The following is a 17,891-nucleotide window of genomic DNA, read 5'->3' as shown; positions in this document are numbered from 1 at the left end:
AGCCTGCAGCTCGGTCACGTTGTGAGGCGGTGTTGGGTCCCCCATCACAACGCCTCCCACGTTGTTGGCTGCCTGCCTATATAAGGCTGTCCGTCGCTCCAGTCTCTACATTCCTTTCCTTGCTTTGCCACGGGATTCATGTCTCCCTGCTGATAACTACAGCCTTTTTATTTAATCCACGGCTTCTCAGCTGTTTTATTGTTCATTTATTACGATTATAGTTATTGTGTAGGTATTTTAGACTTACTTTACATTGTTCAGGTACCCATTTCCTTTATCATTCCAACCGTACCCCCATTAACATGTCTATCGAGGTGATCACCATCGATCAAAGAACTGTCACTTACCGAGTAGTTACCATGCCCGGAGATGGCACCTACTTTTTCCATTCTCTTTGTTACATATTGCACGGCCATATCAGGCTCACTCTTGATATCCGGAGGAACATTTTGTCTTATGTATGGAATGACTGGGACAGGTTCAAGGTGTGGACTGATGACGGTACAGGAGATAATTATGCTACATAGGAGCACTATAAGAGTGAAATGCTTAAGCCCTTCACCTATGCATCTGCATGTGAGTTGATGGCTGCCGCTGAATTGTTCGGTTTTCGTCTTCAAGTGTACCGAAATGGCCAAATATTTTACACCTTTTGACAACTGCCAGTGCCTCTTAAACATCTTAGATTCACAGGTGACAATTTCAGTAGTGGACACTTTGATGTTTATGAATGTTTAAACTCTCAAAAGCTGGATGTGAAGTTATCGATGAAACCGGTTGTATACTTACAACGCTTGACAGATGCCGAATGTCACTTCAACACAAGTCCTACAAATACTGTCGTAATTGAAACAAACCATGAAACTCAAACCGATTATGACAGCAGCAATCCAAGCTGTGAGATTTGAAACAAGATTACTGTTCACATGGCCAATTGTACGTTGCATGCTCAAGAGAAAGCTCAGCGCAAAGCTTGGTCATATTACAACCGGAGGGCCGAACTCACAATGTGGTAACAAATAACAAATAATTATTGGTATATTTTCCCTCAGTTTAAAAAGGTGTAATTTTCTTCTTAATAAAAATTTTAAGGCAGTACTTCGCCGCTGCGAAGCGCGGGTATTTTGCTAGTAAAATATAAAAACAAATCTCAATTAATCTTGAAACTGATTTTGGAAAGAGTGGGAATGAAAAACACACTTTAAGATTATTTTGTTAGATTTAAAATAGGACATTTGTATGCTGAAAATGTCACTAACAGAGCTTCAGTACTATTGTCATTCAGGCAGTTTCATTTTCATATATTATTAGTTCACATTACAGTGGGTACGGAAAGTATTCAGACCCCCTTCAATTTTTCACTCTTTGTTATATTGCAGCCATTTGCTAAAATCATTTAAATTAATTTTTCCCTCATTAATGTACACCCAGCACCGCATATTGATAGACAAAAAAAGAATTTTTGAAATTGTTGCAGATTTATTAAAAAAGAAAAACTGAAATATCACATGGTCCTAAGTATTCAGACCCTTTGCTCAGTATTTAGTAGAAGCACCCTTTTGAGCTAATACAGCCATGAGTCTTCTTGGGAAAGATGCAACAAGTTTTTCACACCTGGATTTGGGGATCCTCTGCCATTCCTCCTTGCAGATCCTCTCCAGTTCTGCCAGGTTGGATGGTAAACGTTGGTGGACAGCCATTTTTAGGTCTCTCCAGAGATGCTTAATTGGCTTTAAGTCAGGGCTCTGGCTGGGCCATTCAAGAACAGTCAGAGAGTTGCTGTGAAGCCACTCCTTCGTTATTTTAGCTGTGTGCTTAGGGTCATTGTCTTTTTGGAAGGTAAACCTTCGGCCCAGTCTGAGGTCATTAGCACTCTGGAGAAGGTTTTTGTCCAGGATATCCCTGTACTTAGCCACATTCATCTTTCCCTCGATTGCAACCAGTCGTCCTGTCCCTGCAGCTGAAAATCACCCCCACAGCATGATGTTGCCACAGCCATGCTTCACTGTGGGTACTGTATTGGACAAGTGATGAGCAGTGCCTGGTTGTCTCCACACATACTGCTTAGAATTAAGGCCATAAAGTTCTATCTTGGTCTCATCAGACCAGAGAATCTTATTTCTCGCCATCTCAGAGTCCTTTAGGTGTCTTTTAGTAAACTCCATGCGTGCTGTCATGTGTCTTGCACTGAGGAGAGGCTTCCGACAGGCCACTTTGCCATAAAGCCCTGACTGGTGAAGGGCTGCAGTGATGGTTGACTTTCTACAACTTTCTCCCATCTCCTGTCTGCATCTCTGGAGCTCAGCCAAAGTGATCTTTGGATTCTTCTTTACCTCTCTCATCAAGGCTCTTCTCCCCCGGTAGCTCAGCTTGGCCGGACGGCCAGCTCTAGGAAGGGTTCTGGTCGTCCCAAACGTCTTCCATTTAAGGATTATGGAGGCCACTGTGCTCCTGGGAACCTTAAGTGCAGCAGAAATTTTTTTGTAACCTTGGCCAGATCTGTGCCTTGCCATAATTCTGTCTCTGAGCTCTTCAGGCAGTTCCTTTGACCTCATGATTCTCATTTGCTCTGACATGCATTGTGAGCTGTAAGGTCTTGTATAGACAGGTGTGTGGCTTTCCTAATCAAGTCCAATCAGTATAATCAAACACAGCTGGACTCAAATGAAGGTGATCTCAAGGATGATCAGAAGAAATGGAAAGCACCTGAATTAAATATATGAGTGGCACAGCAAAGGGTCTGAATACTTAGGACCATGTGATATTTCAGTTTTTCTTTTTTAATAAATCTGCAACAATTTCAAAAATTCTTTTTTTGTCTGTCAATATGGGGTGCTGTTTGTACATTAATGAGGAAAAAAAATTCATTTAAATGATTTTAGCAAATGGCTGCAATATAACAAAGAGAGAAAAATTGAAGGGGGTCTGAATACTTTCCGTACCCACTGTATGTTAAAAATTAACAGTGTGATGAATCTACATTAGTTTGCACATTACTACCTTTTCTGGTTTTTCAGAAGTGGCGCAACCCTCAGAATATGTCTGGTAACAAGAAGGTCCATGAAAGTACAATCTGGTTGGTGCTAAATGGATCACAGTTTTCAGAGTTGTCTTTAAAATCATTACTTCATCCATGAAATACCTGATTCTTCTGGTATTAGGCATGCTTCTCCCCAAACAGACATTCCAAGGCAGTCTTGTGTGTAACTTTGTAGCCACAGCTTCTGTAGTGCGGAAATGAAGTGCCAAGCAGAGATAGAGAAGAATGATATGCTCTTTGTGCACCATATTGTTAGTGTAGATCAGGTTGAGTAGGTTTGAGGGGACATGGCAAAACAAAGTTTATATCTGTGATTCACCTTATAAAATTCAGGGCCAAATTGGCTAGTCTAAAGAAAGCTAGCAGGCAATTCTGGAAATGACAAAGGCATTCAAAGTACAAATGCAAGAGCTGAAACTAACAGTCAGGTAAAAGCACAGTTTCCCCATTTATTGCCCTTACCACTCTTATCAAGTGACTATAGCAGGTAAGCAGGAGACTGTGATGCATTAGTAAAGGGCAGATTAACTTGAAAGGAAAACGATTGTGGAGCCCAAACCTCCTCTTGAGTCCCAGTGTAATGTACATCATCCAGAAGGCCCAGTGTGCCGTCATCCATGTAGCTCATGCATGCACACTCTGCTGTGCAAAAAAGTGTCAACAGAATTTGTGTTATTCCCTTGACAAAAGAAAAAGGGTAAACAATTTTTTCAAAGGGAAGACTTTGGAGATATTTGATTAACTTCACCAAGCATTTTTTAACAGAAACACTTTCTTTTCTGACATAAGTTAAAAATGAAAGACCTCATTGGTCAGGATGGTCATTGCACAAACATCATCATGAATTACCTTGAATGGAAAACCATGAAGGGTTCGGTTAAGTAACTGGCCACATGGGAATAACTTTTTTCTGCCAACATGCCTTTCACCATAGAATTACAAGCTGCATTGTACAGAATTAAATGGAGTCTTGTGAGTGCCCAGTACTCCTGTCAGAATGCATACCACTACATGCCCACATGATCTGTCCTTTACACATTTCACAAACATCAGCACTATGAAATGCTCCATGACAAGGTTGCACTGTGGTTTGGGTTTCCGTGCCAGTTAAACATGCATCACCCTCCCAAGGGATGAAGAGTTTCAGCAAAAGCTAGAAAGAAGGTTATAATTATTGACCTTTATTGCTTGAACTTAGGTGGAGCTTGCATTGTATCTTCTCACTCTCCTTTCTACAGTACACAAAACCAATTGGTCAGGATGGCTATAAATGTTCATAATGTGCATTATGAATTGGATAGGACAAAATCCATGGACAATGGAGTAAGGAGACATGCACTTAAAAAATGAGTAGAAAGTGCACCCTTCTATATTTAATTATGTCAAAACAATGCCTTACATTCTTATTTTAGCGCTTTTCCCTAAACTAGGAATAACATGGTGACTCTTTTGAATTGTAGGTGCGGTGGATGAAGAGCCATCATCTGTTACAGGTCGCAAAGACTCTCTAAGTATCAATCTTGAATTTGTTAAAGTCAGTCTGTCCAGGATGAGGAGATCCGGTGGAGCTTTGTTTGTTGAGAGTATAATGCCAGGAAAAAGTGGCAAAATGGAGACAACTTTAATTAATATATCAGGTATTTAAGTCTACTTACATCTTTCAACTGTTTAAACAGTGTCTGTCATTTTTATAACAATTCCTTATCATTTTTATGCAGCTGTGTGTGACATTGGGTCAGCTTCCTTTAAGTATGACATGAGAAGACTAAGTGAGATTTTGGCATTTCCACGTGCATGGTACAGGCGAAGCATTGCTAGGCGTCTGTTTCTTGGAGATCAAACCATAAATTTGCCAGGTAGGGTTAACAAATAGATATATATATATATATATATATATTTTTTTTGATTTGTTCACAATTAATTTTAATAATAAGTAAACTGATATGTGAGACTAAAACCCTAAAGCACTTTTTTTTTAATCTTAATAGCATCTGGTCCTGGAACTCCTGATTCCGTTGAAGGGGTTAATCAGCAGCTTTCTCCAGAGTCTTCACGTAAAGCATATTGGAGAACATGGGAGCAGCCTTCCCAATCTGCTTCCTTTCAGAATATGCCGCAGTCTCCAAACGTATTTGGAGAACACTCTCAAAACAGCAGCATGTCCCCAGGAGGGCCTTCCCACTCATTGAAATCTCCCGCAGTGTCACGATCTAGAAGTGTCTCTGACTCATCTGTCCCAAGAAGAGGTAAACATGGGTCAAAATTTTAATATATTTGCAAAGTATGAGCTGAAGGTAAACTTTAAACACAGTATGTACACAGTTATCGCAAATGATATATTGCCTGTAAATTGTTCAAACCATCAAGAGACCAGACTCGGCAAGGTTTGGTTCACTATTGCAAAAAGGATTATTTTCATAGATTTTTTTATAGGTCATCTATGCATTTCTGAGGTTGCTTAATCTTGTTCAGGTTTTCAAACAAGGAAGATAGTTTGTCTTAAGCAAGAAATAGCAAGTGGTAGATTTTGTAACACAAGAAAATGCACATAGTCCTAGCTTGAATCTTTTTTATAGCTGTTTTCATTTCGGATCATTGAAGCTACATGTTCTTAGTGTCACCATAGAGTGATACAACATACAACCTATATATGATAATATAATGTTTTGTTTCTGATATTATGAGGAAAAGTTGTTACCAGTGTGATGATGTGATCACAGAGAATTAAGGTAATCATAACCCTCATTTTAGTGTTCTTGTGCAGTTTTCATGAACAGCCTAGCGTTTTATAAACATTTAATTTCTTAAATGTTTTTAATGTTTTTTTTTCTTTCTTTTTAATGGAATTCACAGATTCCCTTTCAAAAACATCTACTCCATTTACCAAAGCCAATAAAGCAGCAAATCAACAAGGATCACCATGGGAAACTCTGGTTGTATTTGCCATTAACCTAAAACAACTGAACGTTCAAATGAACATGAGCAATGTCATGGGCAATAACACGTACGTAAGGTTATGTTTCTAGTCTTTAACGGTTTGTCATTTTTTTTTCCTCAACAGAAAATCAGGCATTGTAAAATTAATAGCAGATATGGTCCTCCCATTTCAAAAAGTCTATGGTATCTAAATTTGTTTCCTAGAATACAAGGTCAGCACTTACAGTGATGTACCTTTAGAAATACAGCAGGGTCTAGAATTTCAGGTAACACTGACTGAGATGAACAAACGAAGAGCAAGAAATTTGTGTTAATTTTATGACACCAAAATAAGAAAAGGAAATATTTAATTGTAATAAAGTATCTTGAATGATTCTTTTTTTTATCAGAATCTTTGGTGTCAGCATTTTGTTTTTGTTTTTTTTTTTTTTTGCCAAAAAAACAAATGGCGTAAGAATTCTGACACATCTGGTTAAAAAAAGATCATTAACATAAAATTCTACGATCTGCTTAAATACAAATTCAGGATCAAGTGGGGGCTGGAGGGTATCCTGACAGCATTGGGCAAATGGCCATAAGCAGCTCTGGACAGGAGCATGTCTTTTGCCTGGTACACTTGTACGAGTCCACGGTCAATCAAAATGGAGCCAGTCACCAATTTTGGTACATTCACGCAAAGCAGGTCAAATCTATGGCACCCTTTACAGACAACAAGATAGAATGTGCATGGTTTTCAATTCAGTGATTATGGCTCACAACTCTAAGAGACTAGGTTCAAATCCTATGCCCAGATGTTTCAGGGGTAAGTTTATATTTTTGCATGAGAGGGCACTGCTATAAACTGGCAGTGTCTCCAGGGCTGGTTCTTTCCTTACAGCTGATGTGTAGGCTCCAATCCCTGCAAACCTGGACTGGATAACATATATAAATACAGAACAGTTCAATGGATTTGACTTAAGAGAAAAGAACAAGTTTCTCTAAAAAAATGATGAGCCAAAGCCGTATTCTTAAGAAAGTGAATTTCACTAGCAGTTATTCCATCTGATCAGATCAACTTCTGCTTCTGGAAGTGTGACATGAAGAGGACTGCATGAGGTGTATTTAAAGAGAAGGCATATGCTGTTTGCCCCATTGTATTGTATTCAGCCAGTTTTACTTGAAAGTGCCAATTCATGTAATGTAAGTCAAAACAGTAAACCATAAAGTACTGGAGGGCAATTTTAGTTTCTGTTTACACAGCATTGTGACATCTCACTTCCCACATTACAAAGGTGTACACAACAACCAAAGCTATTCAATTTTCGTGAATTTGTCTGCCTATACACTAAATAACTCCACAGAATGTTTGTTTTTATTGTTATTGTGAACCATCTTATTCACTCCAATTCTGTTGGTCCACTAGCATCTCCCTCCTTCAATTAACAGGGGCAATAAATGCAACAACAAAGAAACATTTCATAAGTGTTTGGAATGCAAACTGCCTCTTTTCAAATTACTCATTAACTCTAATAAGTAATATTTAATGAAGGCGGCGAAAGAGGAAAAAGCAAATAAAATAAAAAGGCAAACACAGTTTTTTAATTTGACTTCCAAATTTAGATATTAGTTTTCTTCTGTTTTGATGAAGAAGATGCCTTGGCATCTCTCTCTAGAGGTTTGTTTTCAACACCATCCCGGCAGCTGATCTTCTTGTCTTCCTCTCCACCCTGGCCATTTGTTTTTAATATTATAACCATTATGGTATTACAAACTGCCCATACTCAATTGTAAATTAATTTACATTCACCTCTGTTACCTGTCTTTTATTTGCTTTTCTAACAGCATTTTGTTCTTTTACCATTTCTAAAGTATTTTGAACTACATACAGTTTAGTGTGAAAATATGCTATATAAATCAATATTGTTGTTTAGGTGGACTACAAGTGGTTTGAAAAGCCAAGGTCGTCTGTCTGTAGGCAGCAACAGAGACCGGGAGATCAGCATGTCGGTTGGCTTGGGAAGGTCAAAGTTGGATTCTAAAGGAGGTGTGGTTGGTGGAAATATTGATGTCAATGCCCTCGAGATGGTTGGTATGTAACATTCAATTCAGTAGTAATGTATAGAGGAAAAAAATGACAGCCATCACTTTTTTTTTTATGGAACAGCTTTTTCTCATCCATTTTTCTATTGTTATGCCAACAAACACATTGTAATGTATGGCAGTACACTCAAATGAATGTCTCATTATTCCTGTTTGGTTAGTAAAAGCATAGTAAACTGGAGTCCTAGATTAAGCATTCACAAACAAACAAAAAAGAAAATACTGTAAGTTTTATTTTTTAAAATTGAAAATTTAAATTACCTTCCAGTTTTTAACACAGTGTTAACATTTTAAAACATGCTTCATGATTTCTTGTTTCAGCTCACATCTCTGAACATCCAAACCAACAGCCCAGCCATAAAATCCAAATCACCCTTGGTTCAACAGAAGCCCGTGTTGATTACATGGGGTCCAGCATCTTAATGGGCATTTTCAGTAATGCAGACCTACAGCTTCAAGATGAATGGAAGGTCAATCTCTGTAATGCTCTGGACACAAGCCTGTCAGAGAAAAGGTACAGAAATGCAATCTCTTTGATTAGGATGGTTTCATTTTATGTTTTTTTTTTTTTAATTTAGTTATTACAGTAAAAAGATTGTTATGCTTTAATTAACATACTGTTCTAAAGTTCTTCTAATGCAGTATCTTGAAAATATTGTTTTAATATTAACATTATTATATTAGGTAACCAGGATTAGTAAAATGGTGTCATAAGAATGGATATGAATACAGTTAGAGTCAAGTAAGTGTTGGAGAGAGAAAAGGGGAGTCTTCCATGTGATTCAAACAAGCCCACCAGTGAAGTTTCATAGAGAGAGCCCTAGGGAGGGAGGAGTTCATAGGAGAGCAGGAGCTACAAAGACGGATGAGCACACAGCAAGAGATTCCAAATGGCCCTTAGGAAATGTGAAGAGGCTGGTGTGAGAAGATCTCAGCCAACTGAGGGTCAGTGTCATTAAGGCATAATAATAATGATAATAATCTGGGCTGCCAGTCACAAGGAAAGTTTTGTGCATTTTCCAATACAATTACAATGTAGGTAGCCAGCATCACTGAGCCCAGTGGGAGTGGATGTGCTCAGTGTGGTTGGACCGTATCAGAACTATGACTGCTGCATTTTGAATTTGTTGCCATCATTTGATACACTGAATGAAAAGATCAATTAAAAATGAATTTTAATATTTCACTGCTTTGTCAAGACGAATCCTAAAATGAGGTCTAGTTAGATGGAACAAGGCTTTTGGAGTTGAAATACAGATCCAAGAAGAAACAGTTTCATTTTATTTATCATACAGGTGCCGGTCATAAAATTAGAATATCATGACAAAGTTGATTTATTTCAGTAATTCCATTCAAAAAGTGAAACTTGTATATTAGATTCATTCATTACACACAGACTGATGTATGTCAAATGTTTATTTCTTTTAATGTTGATGATTATAACTGACAACTAATGAAAGTCCCAATTTCAGTAGCTCGGAAAATTTGAATATTGTGAAAAGGTTCAATATTGAAGACACCTGGTGCCACACTCTAATCAGCTAATTAACTCAAAACACCTGCAAAAGCCATTAAATGGTCTCTCAGTTTAGTTCTGTAGACTACACAATCATGGGGAAGACTGCTGACTTGACAGTTGTCCAAAAGACGACCATTGACACCTTGCACAAAAGGTCATTGCTAAAGAGGCTGGCTGTTCACAGAGCTCTGTGTCCAAGCACATTAATAGAGATGCGAAGGGAAGGACAAGATGTGGTAGAAAAAAGTGTACAAGCAATAGGGATAACCACACCCTGGAGAAGATTGTGAAACAAAACCAATTCAAAACTGTGGGGGAGATTCACAAAGAGTGGACTGCAGCTGGAGTTAGTGCTTCAAGAACCACCACGCACAGACGTATGCAAGACATGGGTTTCAGCTGTTGCATTCCTTGTGTCAAGCCACTCTTGAACAAGAGACAGCGTCAGAAGCGTCTCGCATGGGCTAAAGACAAAAAGGACTGGACTGCTGCTGAGTGGTCCAAAGTTATGTTCTCTCATGAAAGTAAATTTTGCATTTCCTTTGGAAACCAGAGTCTGGAGGAAGAGAGGAGAGACACAGCATCCACGTTGCTTGAGGTCCAGTGTAAAGTTTCCACAGTCAGTGATGGTTTGGGGTGCCATGTCATCTGCTGGTGTTGGTCCATTGTGTTTTCTGAGGTCCAAGGTCAACGCAGCAGTCTACCAGGAAGTTTTAGAGCACTTCATGCTTCCTGCTGCTGACAAACTTTATGGAGATGCAGATTTCATTTTCCAACAGGACCTGGCACCTGCACAAAGTGCCAAAACTACCAGTACCTGGTTTAAGGACCATGGTATCCCTGTTCTTGATTGGCCAGCAAACTCGCCTGACCTTAACCTCATAGAAAATCTATGGGGTATTGTGAAGAGGAAGATGCAATACACCAGACCCAACAATTCAGAAGAGCTGAAGGCCACTATCAGAGCAACATGGGCTCTCGTAACACCTGAGCAATTGCACAGACTGATTGACTCCATGCCACGTCGCATTGCTGCAGTAATCCAGGCCAAAGGAGCCCCAACTAAATATTGAGTGCTGTACATGCTCATACTTTTCATGTTCATACCTTTCAGTTGGACAACATTTCTAAAAACCCTTTTTTTGATTTTGTTTTTAATTTATATTCTAAGTTTCCGAGATACTGAATTTGGGACTTACATTAGTTGTCAGTTAAAATCATCAAAATTAAAATAAATAAACATTTGAAAGACATCAGTCTGTGTGTAATGAATGAATCTAATATACAAGTTTCACTTTTTGAATTGAATTACTGAAATAAATCAACTTTGTCATGATATTCTAATTTTATGACCAGAACCTTTATGTAGGAATTTATTGGACAACCTTGTATGTATGTTGTTGAGGCAGAAGTCTTTGTGCAGAGCTTGGTATTGTCTGAATGGGAGTGAAATGTCAGGTGTTGCTGCTAAGTCAGGTAGCACAGAGGTAGTATGTAGATATTGAGTAGAAGTGAATCAAATACAGAACCATGAGGAACACCATTGGATAGAGGCAATATACAGTTTGATAGCTGTGTGCAAATAGCACCAGTACTGTCTCTTAACACATTGTAGCAGAACAAGCCAGTGGCTAAAGATGCTAAAGAAAAGCTTAATGATGATGTAGATGGGCAGTATTAGTCATGAAGTCCTTTAAGTTTGCAATTTTCATTTTGTCTAGTATGGTCTCTAGTGAGTCTGGGGTCAATCTTGCAATGCAGCCGTCCTTCCTGATCAGTTTATTTACACAGCGCATCACTTTTTCCACATTTTGTTATGTTACAGCCTTATTCTTAAATGGATTAAATTTATTTTTTTCCTCAGAATTCTTCACACAACACTCCATAATGACAATGTGAAAAAAGTTTACTTGAGATTTTTGCAAATTTATTAAAAATAAAAAAATTGAGAAAGCACATGTATATAAGTATTCACAGCCTTTGCCATGAAGCTCAAAATTGAGATCAGGTGCATCCTGTTTCCCCTGATCATCCTTGAGATTTTTCTGCAGCTTAATTCAGTTGATTGGACATGATTTGGAAAGGCACACACCTGTTTATAGAAGGTCCCACAGTTGACAGTTCATGTCAGAGCACAAACCAAGCATGAAGTCAAAGGAATTGTCTGTAGACCTCCGAGACAGGATTGTCTCGAGGCACAAATCTGGGGAAGGTTACAGAAAAAGTTCTGCTGCTTTGAAGGTCCCAATGAGCACAGTGGCTTCCATCATCCGTAAGTGGAAGAAGTTTGAAACCACCAGGACTCTTCCCAGAGCTGGCCAGCCATCTAAACTGAGCAATCGGGGGAGAAGGGCCTTAGTCAGGGAGGTGACCAAGAACCTGATGGTCACTCTGTCAGAGCTCCATAGGTTCTCTGTGGAGAGAGGAAAAACCTTCCAGAAGGACAACCATCTCTGCAGCAATCCACCATTCAGGCCTGTATGGTAGAGTGGCCAGACGGAAGCCACTCCTTAGTAAAAGGCACATGGCAGCCCACCTGGGGCGTCATGTATAAGAGCGTGCAGGAATCTGTGCGTACTCCAACTTCCACGTTCTTCCGCTAAATAAATCCTGATCAGCGTGAAAACTAACGCAAGTGCACGCGCCTTCTGTCCCGTCTCAACTCCTCCCAGAATTACGCCTCTTTGAATATGCAAATCAATATAAATCGCCCTTAAGCTCAGCCTTCTGTGAAAAGACAATGGGGGAAAAGCACGGGGAAAATATAAGAATTTCAGCGAATACCAAGTGGAGGCAAAGGAAAAACATACTATTTGTTTAATTAAACCGTGGTATAATCAACAAAAGGAAGTTGATGGAGTGACATAGCGTGTTGGAGAAACTTGAATTTTACAAAGTCACACAATGCCAGAATAAAAAAAGTCACATATCAAAGTCCCCATGAAAAGGCGAGTCGTAGCCCACCGTCTTAGTGTCATATGAAAGCTTATTAGGGTACAGACAAAAAAAAATAGGCACACAGTACGGAAAAAAGCACGAAATATCAACTTCAATCTCAAAATTTCCACTTTAATCACGTAGTTTATTTTGTCATTAAAGTTGAACATCATAAACGTCATCTTAAAATCGTTTAATTAACCAGTTTCTCAAATCACATCGTAGTTAAAGTAGCACGTTAAATGCTTTGTTTTGTATGTGATCTTCTATGTGCTCTATGTGTGTGAATCACTACGTGCTTCTTAAACCGGCTCTCTTCCTCCGACTGGACACAGAATCCATTACATTCATGATATTACAGCTCTCTGAATAACTAAAATACTGAGATGTATACGTGATATCATTTTCACGATGATAGGAGTTAAAGCACGTTATTAAACATGGGTTTCACGGCGCAGTGATTGTGTGCGACCTTCAATGAAATTATTTATTGCAGCAGTACTCATGGGTGGCTCTAGGCAGAGAAAGAATCGGTGGCTCCTTCGCCTGCCAATGTCAATATGTTATTTTATGCACGGTGGATGGCCACGTCCGTTGCAGACATTGCATAGCCGCCTCGTGCTCATGACACAAGCGTTTAACTTTTGTCGAAATTTGTCGCTGCATTTTTAGCTGTGTCGTTATTTTCTCTTTCTGTTTTATATTCAATTTATATTGGCGTGGCCGCCCCTGCAGTCCTTGCTTTTCTATCTCCAAGTAACCATCGCCACACGATCAGCTCTGTAATAGATTCTAAGCCATCTATCTGTATGCTTGGAGCGCCGATTCTTCAAAACGTTTAAGGAACATTGAAATATCTTCGTAGTACATGTTTAATTATTCTATCCTTCACGCCAGTCCCAGTGAAGAATATGGATTATTTAAATGAAGTTAAAGTTTTATCTGTATAATATAATAAACATATTTTGCTGCATTTCATCTTAAAAATGATACCCTCTTAAAGGGTGGAGAACTTGAGGCTGTAATTGCTTCCAAAGGTGCATCGACAAAGTATTGAGCAAAGGCTGTGAATACTTATGTACATGTGATTTCTCTGTTTTTTTTATTTTTAATAAATTTGCAAAAACCTCAAGTAAACTTTTTTCACGTTGTCATTATGGGGTGTTGTGTGTAGAATTCTGAGGAAAAAATGAATTTAATCCTTTTTGGAATAAGGCTGTAACATAACAAAATGTGGAAAAACTGATGCACTGTGAATACTTTCTGGATGCACTGTAGGTGTCTCACATCCCCAGCACTTTTGTTACTCCCCCAGCTGACCACAGTGCAGAACAGCATGTTGGCCTCTGTGGAGTGATAGAACATCCCCATCTGTTCTGGCCCCTTTTCTACAGCAAGTCCATGTTGTCTGCCTAACACAGCCTGCTCTTCAGATATTTAGGAGTCTGCATCACATGTATGGTATGATGGTGGATCTGAGAGACTTTGACACACTGAAGGTTCATCACCAACTTCTCTGTTGGTTCTCAGTTCTGCCTGTACCATATCACAGAGTCCTCCACCATACATTTAATATTTACATAATTTTTGTGGGAAATATGTAACTGCAAATAAACCATCCTAGTGTTTTCTTATTGCAGTGCTCGGTATGTAAATATAGATCACTAATGTCAACTTGGTGTTTTCAAGCAAAACTTCACTACCACCTCCAAAACATAAAATTTCATCACGTACCAAAATGAGGAACAGTACAAAATGAATGGATACATAGACTTTGGTGATCAGAATGAGCAATACAAGGGTTAGAATACTTCATACGCATGAAAAATATACTGCATATAATACTAAATTGAGACTGTCATTTGAGGATGTTTTCCAAATTGCTTCCCAAGAAAAAAAGTAAGAATTTCAGACTTGTGTCTCAATTATAATTACTGTGCCAGAGTGAGGGAAATGATATGACTTGACGCAAAGTACTCCCATTACTTATAAGTGTAGCACCTGGAGTACTTGCATAGCGGCCAGAGAATCTGGTGAAGAAACAAGACTGGCCCTGCATTTAATTCCATAAGGGCAGCTTATCATTGTCTAAGAAGATGCACTAATAAGGGATGATTATAGAGGCCCAGTTCCCTGTACCTTACTACTTTGTGAGCCATGCTTTTGTTCATGTAAAGAAGACATCAAGGAAATCCCAGGGAGAGATGCTAGGGTCTTAAGGAATAGACAGTGAGAGAGTGCAGAAGCCTTTACATCTGCTTTATATTTTAAAAGGTATATTTGGGACAGCAGCATAGTCTTATGTAGTGTCTCAGCAGGAAACAACACGTGATTACAGTAGATATAATACCAGATGTTGGATAAATGTTTAAAGTCTAATGTGCTGTCTCATCACATTCTAAAACAAGTGCCTTTAGTAGTTTGAACTGTTGCTTTGAAGTTGTTCTTAGTGTCAAGGGATATGCAGGAGACCTTCCATCACAATGTTCCTTTTCTGTTTTTAGTGAAATCTTTGTTCATGGAGATCTTCAATGGGATATCTTTCAAGTTATTATTTCTCGATCTACCACTCCTGACCTTATTAAAATCGGCATGAAGCTTCAGGAATTCTTCACACAGCAGTTTGACACCAGCAAAAGAGCTTTGTCTACCTGGGGACCGGTCCCTTACGTGCCTCATAAGGCTCCTGTCATAAATACAGAAAAAGGTTCTGCAGAGCAATGTAAGTGCATCTGAGCAATTGAACTGTATGCTACAGTACTTGATGTGTGTGTCTAATACTTACTGTCATGTACAGATTTATGGCACTGAATTTGTCAGTGCTTTGTGGAATGGCCTTTTTCTATTACTGGAGTTGAAGTGTCTAAAATTGTTAATCTAAACATAAATAACATGAAGTCTGCATAGATCTTGATTTTAAATAAACAAATACGAAATGCTGACCAAAATTGTCTTAGATATGTATACTGGCTATCCAGCATTAAATAAGTTAAGAAAGTCAAATATATTCATATTTATCACTTTTGGTCTTTTACCTGTAGAACAAGGCATACCATGTTTTAATTTAATAATAGGTTATTTATATAAAGAAGAGTAATGAATTTGCTATTGCAAATGACAGAATGTTCACAGCTCAGAAACCCTGTTGCTCCAGGCCAAACAAAATTCTTCATAGTTTTGTGGAATTTTTTAGAAGAATCTAGAACAAAATGTTGAAAGCTTTTTTGCATTGTGACATCGGCTTTGCAAATGGACATGCTTGAACAATGTTGCACACTTCAACTAAATTTCATAAAATTTGCACCTACTTTACTTTTAATTAGCCTTCAGCTGAATTATGTGCTACACCTGTTTAATCCATAAGCACCACTTAAGTCTGCTTCTGCCACTCAGAGCTCTTGTTAAAAAAAAAACCAGAATTTGTTTATCAAAAATTGTGTGTGTATTGTCACACTTTCAGACTTCTGTCAACTTCTAAGTACTCTCCGTTTGTTGCAATATATTGTGAGGTTTTTTTTTTCCACTGCTTAAAACAGTTTTGGAACTCCACGATTTTGATCCCTTTTATCGCTTCTGCTGCTTCCTGTTTGAACTCTTCCACATTGCACTGGGTGAGATCAGGTGAATAGGGAGGGTAACAAACTGGGGCCATTTGTTCATTTTTGGCGTGTGGAGTGCTGAACACTCAAAACAGTGTGAGCATTTGTGTTGTAATGATGGAAGAACCAGTCACCTGTTAGCCACAACTGGGGACATTTCTTCTGCAAATCCTGATGCAACCTTTTCAAAACTTACATGGTTGATTGCTTCACTGTCTGTAGCATAACAACTGTTCTGCCACATTATTCCCCTAACAGGAAACATAATTTTACTGCCGCACAAACGCATTAAAAGAGTCTTTGAAAAAAATTCACTGAAGCCGAACACAGCACCTCACAACAATGCCAGATGGCACACTGATGCAGAAGGGTTTCTAGAATATTCAACTATCGGGGAAAGCATGAACTAAAAGGGGCCTGCCCTCCAGAAGATGATTCCATTTTGTTGGGTCCCTCCTCATATTTATTATATGTTATATTTGACATAATCTAGCACGACTAGAGCAGACAAACGATGGCAGTAGCACCTGGAGTGTTTACCTCAGACAAGCCCTGAAGGTGACTTACACATACACACACACAGTGCATCCGGAAAGTATTCACAGCACATCACTTTTTCCACATTTTGTTATGTTACAGCCTAAGTCCAAAATGGATGAAATACATTTTTTTCCTCAGAATTCTACACACAACACCTCATAATGACGTGAAAAAAGTTTACTTGAGGTTTTTACAAATTTATTAAAAATAAAAATGGCCTTTGCCATGAAGCTCAAAATTGAGCTCAGGTTCATCCTGTTTCCCTTGATCATCCTTGAGATGTTTCTGCAGCTTAACTGGAGTCCACCTGCGGTAAATTCAGTTGATTGGACATGATTTGGAAAGGCACACACCTGTCTATACAAGATCCCACAGTTGACAGTTCATCTCAGAGCACAAAAATATATATAAAACAAAATGAATGGTTCAAAGCACCATTCAGAGAGTGAGATGTATGAAGATAAGTAAGGTAAATTAAATTGAGAAATTGAAATTAGCATTGGAATTTTTGAATATCTGCAGTGGGCTGGCGCCCTGCCCAGGGTTTGTTTCCAGCCTTGCGCCCTGTGTTGGCTGGGATTGGTTCCAGCAGACCCCCGTGACCCTGTATAGTTAGGATATAGCGGGTTGGATACTGGATGGATGGATGGATTATTTTTTGAATATACTGATTATAGGATTAACAAAATTTCTTTTGTTTGTTTTTTATAGATGTAAGCTACAAAATAGGGTGATGTAAATTAGTATTACCTTGCTTGCTTCTGATGTACAATAATAAATCATTTTCACAGATATACGGATGCTCTTTCATTTATATAGGTTTAATTTTTATTGCACTGAATCATTATTACATCGTCAAATGTCATATCACCAAGCATCTCTTTGGCCTAAATAACTTGCCAAACAACACTAAAAATACATTCCCATATCACCCAGACCCAGCCTTGTGTTTTCAGGATGTGGTTCACTGTTGCTGGGGCTTAACTACCAGAAGGCATGATGTGCCACATCAGTGACGCTTTACAAAGCTTTAAAAACCTGCACGGTGTTCAGCGTACTGTCCAAGATTACACAATCAAACCTCAGACAACGTCAGTGTGTGCTTCCAGTCCTAAAAGTCTTTTGACTATTAACTTCTAGCAATTTTCATTTTGATACCGTTCATGATTTTGCATTTCAGTTTTGGCAACAGTTTTCTTACTTTTGATACTGACCCTTTCTATAGTTTGCTGAGGATACA

The 17,891-nt window shown here is 38.7% G+C and overlaps 1 protein-coding gene across 9 annotated transcripts in view; it reads left to right on the top strand.

Moving 5' to 3' along the window:
- kiaa1109 (KIAA1109 ortholog) overlaps positions 1 to 17,891 on the top strand; it is a 388,609-nt gene that overhangs the window by 352,970 nt on the left and 17,748 nt on the right. For all 9 annotated transcript variants that reach the window (XM_039751238.1, XM_039751239.1, XM_039751244.1 and 6 more), the window contains 7 exons: positions 4,501 to 4,677; positions 4,759 to 4,896; positions 5,029 to 5,286; positions 5,894 to 6,044; positions 7,888 to 8,045; positions 8,378 to 8,570; positions 15,017 to 15,234. In XM_039751238.1, the coding sequence (XP_039607172.1) occupies positions 4,501 to 4,677; positions 4,759 to 4,896; positions 5,029 to 5,286; positions 5,894 to 6,044; positions 7,888 to 8,045; positions 8,378 to 8,570; positions 15,017 to 15,234 (1,293 nt within the window). The remainder of the gene's footprint in view (positions 1 to 4,500; positions 4,678 to 4,758; positions 4,897 to 5,028; positions 5,287 to 5,893; positions 6,045 to 7,887; positions 8,046 to 8,377; positions 8,571 to 15,016; positions 15,235 to 17,891) is intronic.

The sequence above is a fragment of the Polypterus senegalus genome, chromosome 4 (assembly GCF_016835505.1).
Source record: "Polypterus senegalus isolate Bchr_013 chromosome 4, ASM1683550v1, whole genome shotgun sequence".
Lineage (NCBI taxonomy): Eukaryota > Metazoa > Chordata > Cladistia > Polypteriformes > Polypteridae > Polypterus > Polypterus senegalus.
Note: the sequence above shows the minus strand (reverse complement) of the source record. Positions and strands in the feature narration are given on the sequence as shown.